The sequence below is a fragment of the Chenopodium album genome, chromosome 27 (assembly GCF_948465745.1).
Source record: "Chenopodium album chromosome 27, dcCheAlbu1.1, whole genome shotgun sequence".
In the NCBI taxonomy this organism is placed as follows: Eukaryota; Viridiplantae; Streptophyta; class Magnoliopsida; order Caryophyllales; family Amaranthaceae; genus Chenopodium; species Chenopodium album.
This window is the reverse complement of record NC_137860.1, coordinates 10,234,681-10,248,554: the sequence shown is the minus strand read 5'-3', so window position 1 is coordinate 10,248,554 and position 13,874 is coordinate 10,234,681. Positions and strand designations below refer to the sequence as shown.

Genomic DNA, 13,874 nt, shown 5'->3' with positions numbered 1-13,874 from the left:
AGGTATAGTGCAATATTCAAGTTGAAACTGATCATAGAGAACTTTAACTCCTTAAACAGAAAGAGATTGAAGGCTTACTTCTTTCTTTAATAAGTGGAGGGAAACTTCTGCTAAGATGATTGAGGTGCCTAGTAAGAGTGAATATGTAAGGATGTTCATTAAGAACCTCCAAGAAAAATACTCTAAGCATCTTAAATATCAAAACAACTTGCATACTTTTAAAGCCGTTTATGATATTGGTATCAACATTGAAGACAACCTTGCTAAGCAAAAAGCTGCAAACAATAACTGCAACAATGGCTGGAAAGGAAAGAAGAATGACAATCCTTCTTCTTCCAAAACCACCCATTCAAACAATGTTAGCACCTTCAATCTCAATGAAGTCCTTGCTATGAACAATCAAGGACAAAAGAAACCATTTAGGAGGAACTTTACTCCTATTGGTATGAGTTATGACACTGCATTCGAACGTTTACTTGCAAAAGGTCTTATAACTCTTATTGGACCGTTTGGGGACCCACCTGTCAAAAAAAGGACGGCTAATTGGAACCCCAACGCACATTGCAAATATCACGAAGGTAGGGGCCATCTAACGGAAAACTGTTGGAAGCTTAAGGAAGCTATCCAAGATTTGATTGACAATAACAAACTTCCATTGCCCCCTGCAAGCAAGAAGCCAAGCATCAACAATGCACCGCGGTCCGATTCATTGGCTATTTTAGATGAAGAAAATCAGGTTGATCCCTCAAGTCTCATTAAACCAATCAAAGAAACTCACGCCATTGAAGAAGAGGAAGAAGTCTTTTTCGATGCCAAGAGTGGATTTCCTATTGGACTGGAGCCCAGAACTAAGGAAGAAGTATGCGTCCTTATACAAGTTGTGTTGGAAACAAAGGACTTCTTACGTGAGGCCCTCGAACTCGCAAAAGAACAAATAAGACTACTTTAAAGTAGACCTCTACCTAAGGAGAAGAAGTTATTTTCTCTCCAAGTGATTCACACACCCAAGAGGAGCAATAGGCCCTATACTCCAATTAGAACGACTTATGCAAACATGTTTAAAATGCTCTCCGAGAATGGTAAAATTCAACCTCTCAAACCAAGACCATTTGAATAGCTAAATAACACAAATAGATACTACTGTCTCTATCATCAATAAGGAGGACATACCAAAGAAAATTGCTCAAATTTAAAGCTTTAGTCCAAAGATTGATTGATAATAAGAAGCTAGTCCAAATGCCACAAGAGCAAGATCCTACTATTAATGGAGTTTGGGACAGTGATGATGAGGATGTCTACTTCAAGGATATTAAAGACCCTCCACTCTCAACAATATATCCAGTAGGTGACATTTGGGTTGAATAAGATTTTCCTATAGATGTCCTCACAAGATCTGGGAGAATGCATCCTCTCATTACTACACAACCTATTCCCACTAATCAACAAGTTCCCATACCAATTATAGAGGACAACGATGTTGTCAAACAATTGAAAAAGACTAAGGTCGAGATGAACGTATGGAAACTTCTAGCTACATCCCGACAACATAGAGTTGCGGTCATGGATGCTTTAGCTAAAGTAGGAATAGATTCCAACATCACTCCTGAGGGGTTAGCTAATTTTCTCACGAGTGATTTCCCAAGTCCTATCAACTTAATCACCTTTTCCGACAAAGATCTACCGCCGGAAGGTAATAAACATAACAAGGCTCTAAACCTGACAGTTATTTGCAAGAGAATGAATGTCCCAATGACTCTTGTAGATAATGGATTGGCAATTAATGTCTTCCCACTTAGAACTGCGAGGATGTTGGGGATAAGATATGAAGATTTGTCTTCCTCAACATAAGGAATAAGAGCTTATGACAACTCTCGTCGCCAAGCCTTAGGAACAATCACTATGAATGTAACGGCAGGAGTAATACAACATGCCACTACATTTCAAGTAGTGGATATTAAGGCCTCTTTTAACTTATTGTTGGGACCCCCTTGGCTACATGATCTCAAGGCCGTCCCTTCGTCCCTTCACAAACAAGTAAAGGCCATAGTTGGAGGGATCCCAATTACAATCGATGCTTCACCTATGAGAATAAAAGAAGTAGAAATTCTAATAATCAATGTGGAGCACGACAAAAATGATGTAGACTTGTGGGGCTTTAATGAAGAGGTCTCCTTACTCGAGGAAGATGAAAGGACCCCTCTTTGCTACGAACTCCACTCTAACATGATAACTAATGCTATCCTTAGGAATCAGGGACACTTTCTAGGAATGACTCTTGGAAAGAAGAAAGGGATAGCACAACAAATGGGACTACCTAGCCTCCCTAAATTAGATATTTTTGCACTTAGTTTTGAACCGACTCTCGAAGATCTAAAGCAAGCCCGAAAGAAATCAAAGGCACGTAGGAATGCTCGCACGAAAAAGAAAACAATCCCATTGGATCAATACCCTCTCACTCTAAACGGACAATTTATAAGATAAGGGGAAGATTATCCATGTTACGAATTTCCAGAACCTTTCGTTGTAAATGGCATAAGACAACTCGGGTTCAAAATTTTTTTGGATTGCTACTTTCTAGATGAGATCCCAACTCCTATTCACAAGGAGAAAGCACCCCCATGCTTTGACTTTAATGTTATGGGACTCCTCTTTGGACGGGAGAAGAATGAACCCTACAAAGTAAAGACTTCGATCCCTCGAAGCTCATAACACCAACACGGAATTCAGTATAAGGATGGCGCAAGACTGTGAAAGTGACTAATGCAAGTGGAAAGAATATCTCCATAACGACAGGACAAGGACCAATGTTTGAAGAGTCGGCTGAGTCAGAGTTTGAGTCTTCCCCTATCGAGTCTTCTAAGTCTTTAGCTATAGCACCTCCTTCTAATTCTTCTAATGTAGCACCTAATCCTAGAATAGTTAGTAGTCAAGTCCCAACGGACATTCCCTTATTTGATGTAATGATTTCATAATTCAATAATATGTCTTCTTCCCCTTACTCCTCGTGTTTTCTTTAACTCAAAATGACGAGCATTGCTTAACTAACAATGAAAATGACAAAGAAATCATTAAAGCAATGGAAACACTTGAAATAAAACGCCAATAATTAAGGACACTAAAATGGTTGATATCTTAAAAGATCCTACCATTAAAAGAGAAGTTAAAATCGGACCCACGCTTAATAAAAATGAAAGAATTGATTAATTAATCTACTTAAAGAATTCATCGATGTATTCGCTTGGTCATATGAAAATATGCCAGGTATTAACAGAGAAATAACTCAACACACTATACCACTAATTCCGGGAATGAAACCTGTAAAACAAAAGCTGAGTCGAATGAAACCCGACGTAGCTCTTAAAATAAAAGAAGAAGTTTGAAAACAAAAAAACTGCAGGTTTTATCAGGGTATCCAAATACCCTGAATAGGTTGCAAATGTGGTCCCAGTTTTAAAGAAGGATGGAAGAGTTCGAATGTGTGTCGATTATCGAGATCTAAATAATGCAAGTCCAAAGGACGACTTTCCTTTACCACACATCAATATCTTGGTAGATAATACAGCAAATCACGCACTTCTCTCGTTTATTGATGGATACGTAAGGTACAACCAGATTCTCATGGCCGAAGAAGACATGGATAAAAACAACATTCATAACACCTTGGGGTACTTGCTGTTACACGGTAATGCCATTTGGGTTAAAAAAACGCGGGTGCCATTTACCAACAAGTAGCAACTGCCTTACTTCATGACATGATGCACAAAGAAGTTGAAGTCTATGTGGATGATATGATCGTGAAATCTAAAGATCGCCTAGGACATCAAGTGGCCTTAACAAAATTCTTCGAGAGGCTAAGGAAATATAATATGAGATTGAATCCATCCAAGTGTGCTTTTGGAGTCACCTCAGGAAAACTCTTGGGATATGTCATAAGCTCTAGAGGAATAGAGATAGACCCAACCAAGATCAAGGCAATCATGTCAATGCTTACTGTAGACACCCATTTGTGTCTCCCCAAAACCAAACCCAGTGATGAATACCTTTTGCGTCGAACCATAATCGAATAAGGTAAAAGTGTTGTGGTTAGTTTTTATTAAAATCATTCTTTCTGTTTTCGAAAACCCACTCTATTTTATGAAAACGTACAATCCAGTTTAGTTTAGTCCATGATAAGGGTCCAATAATGGTGTAGTTGGATGGGGCGTGAAAAGACCTTTCCAACGATATATTATAAGCCCAATTCCGATGAATAATGAGGAAGTTATGGCCAAAATACTAAACTGGGCCCAAACCGGATTTTACCTACGATTCAATGATCATGAGGAGGGTCCAAAGGTTTAATCCTATTGCTAAACTAATTAGGAATGATTAGAATCTTGTATAAGTTTCTAAAATATTTTAATTATCCTTTTTTGAAAAGATAAGATCATGGAATTTGATTTGAATATAAACTTTCCTTCTTTAAAACTTTCCTAATTCTATTCGGATTTAAACATGTTCAAAGATAGTCTGATATTATTTTCGTTCCTCATATTTTTTTATCCAAATTTTATATGGTTGGATAGATCTTGAAATTATCTTTCCAATGATATATTATAATATTAAATCCGAGCTATAACGAAAAATATATGAAAGATATACGAAACTCTATCCAAAACTGACACCCTTTCACTATTTCGTCCATATCTTTTTATCTACAAAAGTTTTTATTCTGATTCTAATTGCATTAGAAATTAGACTTCAAGAGATTTCCAACGACATATTATATGACTTATTTGGACTTTTAGATCAAAAGATATGATTAAAACAAAATCCAAAAAAAACTGTCTTGTCGCGAAACGACAGGCTTGTCGCCTCGCGACAGACTCTGTCGCCTGGCAACAGGATAAATCTTTGGCGACAAGGTCGGTTTGATTAGCGACAGAGTGGAGTTTTATTCCTTATCAAATTCTATGATTTTCCGGACTATTTTCCTTATAAATGGGGTCCCGAACCTCTGTTTTTATTCATCAACTTTCATAATCAACTATCAACTTTCATCAATTTTCTCAATCAACTATCAATTCTCATCATCAACTCTCCTCATTAATTCTCTCTTCTCTCTCTTGAGCAATATATGCTTTCTTTCTCCCTCTCCTTCTAAACTAGCTTTTTAAATACAATTCTGCATTCACAAGACTTAGAGTTATTTAGCCAAGTTCGAAGTTGCCTTCGCCCTAGACGTGCAAGGTTTAATATTTTCGGAGGGTTTGGTCCAAAACTAGTCAAAAATTTATTTAACTTGATTTCAATTTAATTCTTTAATTATTCCTTATTATTTTCATTGAAGTTTACTAACTTGTGTATTTTGTTATTAGAAAGAGGTACGAGGCTTCAAAGTAAGTAGATTAGCTTACTCTCTATTTCCTTCACAATGTAGATTGCATGCTTATTATTGTTAATTCCTAGTATCATGTTAGGATGTTTTTAATATTCCTAGTATCATGTTAGGATGTTATTTTATGCTTTCTAGTATCATGTTTAGGGTGCCTTTACTCTTTCTAATATCATGTTAGTACCATGTTAGGTTTAAAACTTTGATCTTTATTGTTTAGTGACATGCTAGGATTGTTATTAATATTGTTAGTATCATGCCTAGAATCTTGCTATTATTATTAAGCTTTATTATGCCTAATCATGCTATTATCATTGTTATTATTTAATATTGATTTATTATTATGTTGCTTGATATATTTTTATTGTTATTGCTTGATCACGCCTTTTATGCAGGTTTAAAGGGAATTTGTACTTGAAATCACGCTTAATAAGATAATTATAATTTGGTTTAGGCTAATGTGATTTTAACTCAAGTGATCGCCAATATTAGTATTATTTGTGCATTTATATTCAACCAACATAGATAAACAGGTTAGGTTTAATATAATGTTTGCATGGTATTCGAAAAGCGCACATGAATACGAGCAGAACAAAGTAGAGGCCTATTTTATAGGGCGGGTCCTTTCTTTTGTAGATTGGATTCGTACCCTCATCCCCGGACCCTGTTTGGTTCAAAACCTTATGGAGTAGTTGATGGTCCTTTTGGATTGTCTTTTGGGTTTACAAGTTCCTAAAACTTGTTGGCGACTCTTTTTGCTCTTTGTCTTTCCCTTTGGAACGCCACCGTACTTTAGTGTATGATCACAGTGGGGTTCAAGTTTGGGGTTATCATAATGCTTGAAATATTCCCTACACTTACAAAACATAATCATAAGATAACAACCTACAAGAAGGAGCAATTTAAAACATAAGTGTTCGCAAGAAAATACCAAAAGGATTAAGTCTCAGATACGGGACATGGTAACCTGACCCATGCGACCTCCCTAACAGGCGCCAATAGGGAGCTTGCGAAGACAAGGCCTCGCTGGCGCGAACGCAGGGAAATACTCGTAGAACCAAATCTATTAAAACAAAAGAAAGTCAGCAGACGCTTACATAAGTCTAGAACTAACTTCAGAAAGGGACAAAATATACCTCCACGACTCTCCATAAAGCTGGATAGAGCAATGTCCCCCACCAGAGCCTTGTGACGACAGGAGCGTCGCAGGCTAAGAAGGAAGTCGGCGTAGGCCAAGCTGGCCCAGTAATGTCCCGGCCAAATTTACATCGCAGAAAGCAGTCCGGTAGTAGAGAAGTACTCGACTACCTCTGTCAGGAGAGAAGGTACCCGACAACAAAATAAGAACAAATATACGCACTCGCTGCTCGCGAGTGGTCGCCTCATCCAAAAAGGACATCGTCAAGGTAGAACGTCGGATCCACCGAGAGCTGAGCTGCCCTGGCTGCACCTCAGCACGAACCCGAATGACAATCAGATCCAATAGCTCCAAAACTACCGGCGAATACACGGTAAGCCCAACACCAAATGGCAGCCGGGTAGAACGTAAGTCCAACCCCGTGATAAGACTAAAGTCGGTAGGGGTGATAGTCATATCACCCCAAGGAAAGTGGAAAGTGTTGGTGTTGTCCCAAAAGAACTCCACCAAGGCTCGAGCCACATACTGGCTCGCACCAAAAGAAAGCATGGCCCGAGTGGCCCGAAGCAGAGGAGTCAACCCATAAGACTTCCAAAGAAGACGCAACGGCTCGTCATCTCTGAATTAGGTGTCGTATAGTGAACCGATCGTCTCGTTGCACGAGTCATGACTACGAGTCCTGCCAGCGGCCAACCCGCGTCGCACCCGCTCCGAAATATGGTGTTCAGGAGAAAAGAAGAGCGTTTGCTCGTCCCACTCTGGGAGAAGTCCCAGACTGGAAGAAGGGTCCTCACCCTCACTAACGGGCTCGTCCTCACGATGAGTGTCCCTAGACCGTGAACCGGAACCGCGTTGTCTAGCCGTGCTATGTTCATGAAACATAACAAAAATTAGGTTCTATAGTATTTAGGGTTCGTCTAGCCGCATGATACTATGTTAGTAGAAAACATAGTACGTAGTACTAAAACAGAACACCAATTCAAAACAAGCAAAAACAACATTTTCAAACAATTAAATAATTTCTTGCAATATAATAACTAATATTGTGACATATGTTGTACAAGAAAAGCTAGCAAAAATCGCAAAGAACGAGCCACATTGTTCTTCACAAACTCAAGGAGTCCAACAATGGTGAATCGCTCATTTCTTTATCAAATTGAGTCAAACAAGTCTCAGAATACTCCCAAGGCAAAATATACAAACATAATCAAGCAAGTTCATGGCATAAAAATCTATAAACGAATCAAACTTAGAAAAGCAAGTTTAAAATTTTGTCAAAAATTTGTGAACAAGAACGCACAATTCAGCCAAAATCGGAGTGAGTTGAGTAAATCATACATAGATTGGGAAACTAGATGAAATTAGCTTCGATTTTAAACAAGTTTGAGCGAATTTGGTTGAAAAACGAGCAAGAACGAGAAGATTGAAGTTTTCGAGAAAAACTGGCAAAGTAGAACAACAGCAGCAGCGAAATGAAGAAGAAAGGGGGTATTTATAAAACCCAACCCTGTCGCCAAACAACAAGGCTGTCGCATGGCGACAAAGCCTGTCACTTGGCGACAAGCAAAAAACGTGGCGACAAGCACTTCTGGTGTGCGCTGGTGCGGCGACAGGTCACGTAACCCCATAATATGGTCATGTGGATCTTGTGCGGCAATTTGGGTTCCTTGGTACGCCGGTTAGCCCCTCTATGAAATTTGACATGATTTAGTAATTGGCTCGATTACAATCACATTAAGTGATGGACCTGATAAATGATCGTTTCACTTGACTGAAAGCGCCTAAACATTGGCTCATTGCAAAAGCACCAACATATTAGTTTGTAAACAACAGAGCCACCAACGTAATGGTACATAAAACAGTAAAAGAGCCGACGTACTGGCATGGCGGAAGCAAAGTTCAAGCGAACTTTTAAAGGATCGGCAAGCGTTGATCTTCGATAATATTCTTCGGAATATTATCACAACAACTGAAGGTGATTTCAGATGAAGTTGTCTTTAATCATGTTCCACGGCTTACGGAAAATGGTCATAAAATGGTAGAGGATCGTTTTAAGCAAAGCAATCTTTGATAGTATTCCCTAGCTTGCGGAAGATTATCATAGCGAAAATTGGAGGCAGTTACAAGTGTAGCAGTCTTCAGGAAGGATGGCGTTCTCTATCTTGTGAAAGGTCGTCAAAACAAAATGCAGCAACAAAAATCGGTAACCCAGAGAGGTGTGCTTGACGGTGCAAGATAAGCGTTTCTTAACTCTTTTATCTATTTAACTAACGCTAGTTTGCAGGTATCAGCGTTACAAGAATGATTTAGGATTGCAGAACGTTTGGAATCATTTTCCGTCCCTATCGATACTTTGACTTTTGTTTTCGAAACACGCGTTTCTCCAAACTCAGTCAAAGTGGGGGCTTCTGTAGACACCCATTTGTGTCTCCCCTAACCAAACCCAGTGATGAATACCTTTCGCGTCGAATCATAATCGAAAAAAGTGAAAGTGTGAAGAGTCTAGTGATGCGGATAAAGTTTTTGTTAAAATTCTTTCTTTCTGTTTTAGAAAACCAACTCTATTTTATGAAAATAGCAAATCAAGTTTAGTTTGGTCCATGATAAGGGTCCAATATTAGTATATTTGGATAGGGCTCGAAAAGAAATTTCCAACGATATATTATAAGCCCAATTCCGATGAAATGAGGAAGTTATGGCCAAAATACTAAACTGGGCCCTGTTTAATGTTTACATATGGTTTAATGATCTAGAGGAGGGCATACTATTATTATTCCGAAATCTAGTAGGATTGATTATAGTCTTCTAGAGCTTCTAGAAAGTTTTTTTTTTCATATCCTAGTGGAATTAGGATTGATAATTATGTATATGAGTTTTATTTGGAATAAAATAATGTTTTATATGAAATTACGATTTTAGCCTTTGTACGGACTTTACGACTCAATTTTATTGATAAGTGGACTCCGTGCTAAAGCGCGTGAAAAATTCAAGCAGTCGCAAAACGACAAGCTTGTCTTCTGGCGACAGGATGAATTCCTGGCGACAACGTGGAGTTTTATTCCATTTCAAATGCTGACTATTTTTCAATCAATTTCCGGCCTGTTTCCCTATCAATAGGGTCCTGGACCTCCATTTTTATTCATCTACAATCATCATCTCTCTCTCTTTTCTCTTAAGCAATATACATGCTTTCTTTCTCTCTCTCTGTCTCTCTACCTAGCTTTTACCAAACACAATACCGCACTCACAAGATCTAGAAACACCTAGCCAAGTTTGAAGTTGCCTTCGCCCTACACGTGAAAGGTTTATACTTTTTTGAGGGTTTGGTCCCAAATCCAGTCTGAACTTTTTTACTCTTTCTTTCAATTTATTTGATTTAATTCTTTGATTTATTATTTTCAAAGTAGTTTACTAACTCGAGTATTTTGTTATTAGAAAGAGGTATGAGGCTTCAAAGTAAGTAATTAGCTTACTCCCTTTTTATTTTAATGTATAAAGCATGTTTAGATTTGATTAACTCCTAGTATCATGTTAGGATGTTATTTAATGTTGTCTAGTATCATGTTTAGGGTGCCTCTTATTATTTCTAATAGCATGTTAGTATCGATCTTTGTTGTTTAGTGACATGCTAGGATTTGTTATTAATCTTGTTAGTATCATGCCTAGGATCTTTATATTATTATTAAGCTTTAATGTTAACATATTTATTATAAATATTATGTTTCTTGATATATATTTATTGTTATTTCTTGATCACGCTTTTTCATGCATGTCTAAAGGGAATTAGTACTTGAAATCACGCCTAATAAGATAATTAGTAATTTAGTTTAGGCTAATATGATTTTAATTCAAGTGATCGCCAATAATAGATTTATTAATGCATTAATTATCAACCAACATAGATAAGCAGGTTTAGGATTAATATATTGTTTGCATGTTACTCAGAAAGTGCACATGAATAAGAGTAGAATAAAGTAGAGGCCTATTTTATAGGGCGGGTCCTTTCTTTTGTAGATTTGATTCTATACCTTTTGGAGTTGACTATTTCATGGATCGTTAAGGGGTGTAACCTTCACCTCGTAAACAGTTAACAAGTTCCTAAAACTTGTTAGCGACTCTTTTGCTCTCTTTTTTTTCCCTTTGGACGCCACCATACTTAAGTGTATGATCACAGAGGGGTTCAAGCTTGGGAATAATGCTTGAAATATACCCTACATGCGGCTTGTTTTAAGCTTTTATGTCTTCATCTTTTATTTTTGTCTCTGCAATTTCGAACAATTTTTTTTTATTGGGTGGCCGCCTGTTTTGAGCGGTCTTTGTAAGAATTTCACTGCCTTCTTAGCGGTTTTCTTTATTTCGTACTTAGCAATTTTTATGCACTTTTTTTAAATGCTTACTGCTTTTTTGTACGAGTACTGGGGGTATGCCCCTTTATTCGGCGTTTGCCTAGTCCAAATTTCAAGTGGTTTGATTAACTTAGTAGAATTTGTACCTTAAAGGGTATAATTACTAGTTAATCAAATCATATATAATGATTGCCATGGACTAGGCGAACCGTGATTCAATTTTAAAGATTCGACCTTTTTATTGGCTTTGGTTGAGTCGTCCGTTGAAGCTATCGCTCGGACGGACCCAAGAAATTCCAAGTATGATCACAACTTGAAGATTTTCGTTCGTTGGGCTTGATTTCCTAGGGAAATCTTTGCCCTAAATGGGAAGCTTATGCCTTAGGAAATTTTTCTCTATTTCTCTTTTCAGTCTTTCGTTCGTCCTGAAGGGGTTGAACGTTTAGACTAACCTTTTGGCTTTTTAGCTGGATGGCTGAACAAAGTATGCCCTTGCTACACTTAGTAGCTAGTCCGCATAATTTGACGTTATTAGAACTTGGCTGAGTGATTTAGCAAAGGATGCCACTTCCTAACATGCTACTAGGCAGCACAAAATTTGTGTCCGAGTAGCTTTGTTAAGATTCACTCGGCTGATGCGAATTGCCCCTTTTTCTTTTGGGTGCATCATTGTTCGATTAAGTGCGGTCGAGCCAATTTATTTTGTTGAACCCTCATTAAGTTTCTACTTGGCCTGCACTTCATGCCTTATTTAGAGGAGACCGAGTTTCCAAATTAAGGCAACATTAGTTTCTCTTTTTAGGCGACCCTTAGGCTTAATTTATGGTGTTCGCTCAACATATTTGTGAGCAACCATGTTTTCAATTTCATTCGGCATTAAGCTCAAAATGACAATAATAAATTTAATCAATAATGCTTGACTTTTATTAATATTTTGTCAAAATTTGTACATTGTTGGTGGCCGGTTGGCATAATTACATCATTTTGCCATGAAGGCTTAGTTAAACTACTTGGTCATAAAGACTGATGCAAAAATTAGCTGATAGGCTTTAAACAAAATATTTTTTCAGATTGTCCGTATTCCACGTTCGAGGAATAGGACGGCCATCTAAAGCTTTAAGACGATAGGTTCCATCTCGCACTTTTTCTGTAATTCGGTAAGGCCTTTCCCAATTTGGGGTTAACTTCCTATCTTCGTTGGCTCGGCCTTCTGCTTCCATCTTCCTTAAAACCAGATCCTCCATCTTTAGCGGACGCTTAAATAATCGACGATTATATGCCCTTGTCATCCGTAAGCGATAGATTTCATGTCTGAGCGCCGCATTGCTCCTGGCTTCTGGAAGAATATCCAAGGTAGTCTTCATGGCCTCCTAATTAGCCGATTCATCGTATAACATCACCCAAAGGGTGGGCTCGTACATTGCAATTGGGATAACTTCTTCGGCACCATAGACCAAAAAGAATAGGGTCTCTCCTATGGAACTTTTTGATGTTGTTCGTACGGACCATATCACATTAACCAACTCATCGGCCCACAGGCTGCCTGCTTTTTCAAGCTTGCACTTGATACCATTGGAGATCATCTTGTTATAGGCCTCAACTTGGTCGTTGGCTTTTGGTCGGCCGACTGAGGCAAAACAATGAGTTATTCCCTGGTCTCTTAACCATTCCTTGAGCTGGTGTATTTCGAACTAGGGTCCATTATCGAACATCATAGACTGCGACACTCCATAGCGAGTGATTATATTCTTCCATATGAAGCCTGACATATCCGTTCACTTTATCCCTCAAACGGCTTCGGCCTGGACCCACTTTGTGAAGTAGTCGAATGCTACTAACACATACCGCCTTTGACCAGATGCTGGCGTATACGGGCCCAAGATGTCCATGCCCCATTTTGCGAAAGGGAGAGGACTGGTTATGGCTGACAAGCTATTAGCCGGGCGATGAATTAGTGTTGCAAACTTCTGCCATTTATCACACTTCTTCACCATTTGTATGGCGTCCACGTTTATGCTCGGCCAGTAGTGCCCTAGGTGGGTTGCCTTTTCAGCCAAGGCTCGTCCTCCAATATGAGAACCACAATGCCCCTGATGGAGGTCGTCCAATACATCATGCCCCCTCTTAGGGGTGATACACTTCAGGTAAGGCTTCACAAATGATTTTTTTGAATAACTCCCCTTTCTTCATCTCGAACCAGGCCGCTCTGTTTTTCATCAGCCAGCTCTCTTGTGGATTGGTTGGGAGTAATCCATCCCTTAGGTAGGAAATGATCCCATCCATCCATGTTTAGCTTCTATCAATGATATTTACTAGCTCGACATTAATACGTACTCCTCTTTTCCTTTACTTCCCAAAACACTGATATGGGAGTATCACATGATACCGAGGATGCTAATTTAGAGAGGGCGCCCGCTTGATAATTAGACGAACGGGGATCTTGTTGCAAGGTAAAGTGCTCTAGGCTCTCGGCCTCTTCTTTGACTATCATCTAATATTTCATCATGGCCAGCTCCCTTGCCTCAAAGTCGTCATTTGCTTGGCCGACTATTAGCTGGGAGTCCGAGCTCACATCAATCTTTGTTGCTCCTGCCGCCTTACACATTCTCAGGCGAACTAGGAGAGCTTCATACTCGGCCTCGTTGTTAGAGGCTTGAAATTGAAATCTTAGCGCATACTTAAACTTGTCTCCTTCAGGAGATTGACAAATAACACCAGCTGCACATCCGGTTGTTGTTACGCTTCCATCCACATAGACCTTCCACATCTGATCCTCGGCTGGCAGCAATTCCGGCCTAGTCATCTCTGCCAGAAAATCAGCAAAGGCTTGCCCTTTGATCGCTTTTCTTGGTTCGAATGTAATGTTAAAACCTCTAAGCTCCAAGGCCCATTTAAGCTTTCGGCCATTGGCTTCCAAAGTTGCATTTAAAGTTGCAAACGGATTTTTCAGCGGCTGATCAGTATAGACCACAATCGAGTGGGCTAGAAAATACGGGCGTAGCTTCTTTAATGCCAT

The 13,874-nt window shown here is 38.9% G+C and overlaps 1 protein-coding gene across 1 annotated transcript; it reads right to left on the bottom strand.

The window, feature by feature from the left end:
* Nucleotides 1-13,349: 13,349 nt before the first annotated feature.
* On the bottom strand, nucleotides 13,350-13,874 carry LOC145619662 (uncharacterized). Its single transcript, XM_081674366.1, has one exon. It carries the CDS (start codon nucleotides 13,872-13,874, stop codon nucleotides 13,350-13,352), a length of 525 nt encoding a protein of 174 aa, XP_081530492.1.

What these genes read in the sequence shown, in the direction of transcription:
- LOC145619662 (XM_081674366.1), bottom strand. Translation starts at nt 13,874, where the DNA reads ATGGCATTAAAGAAGCTACGCCCGTATTTTCTAGCCCACTCGATTGTG.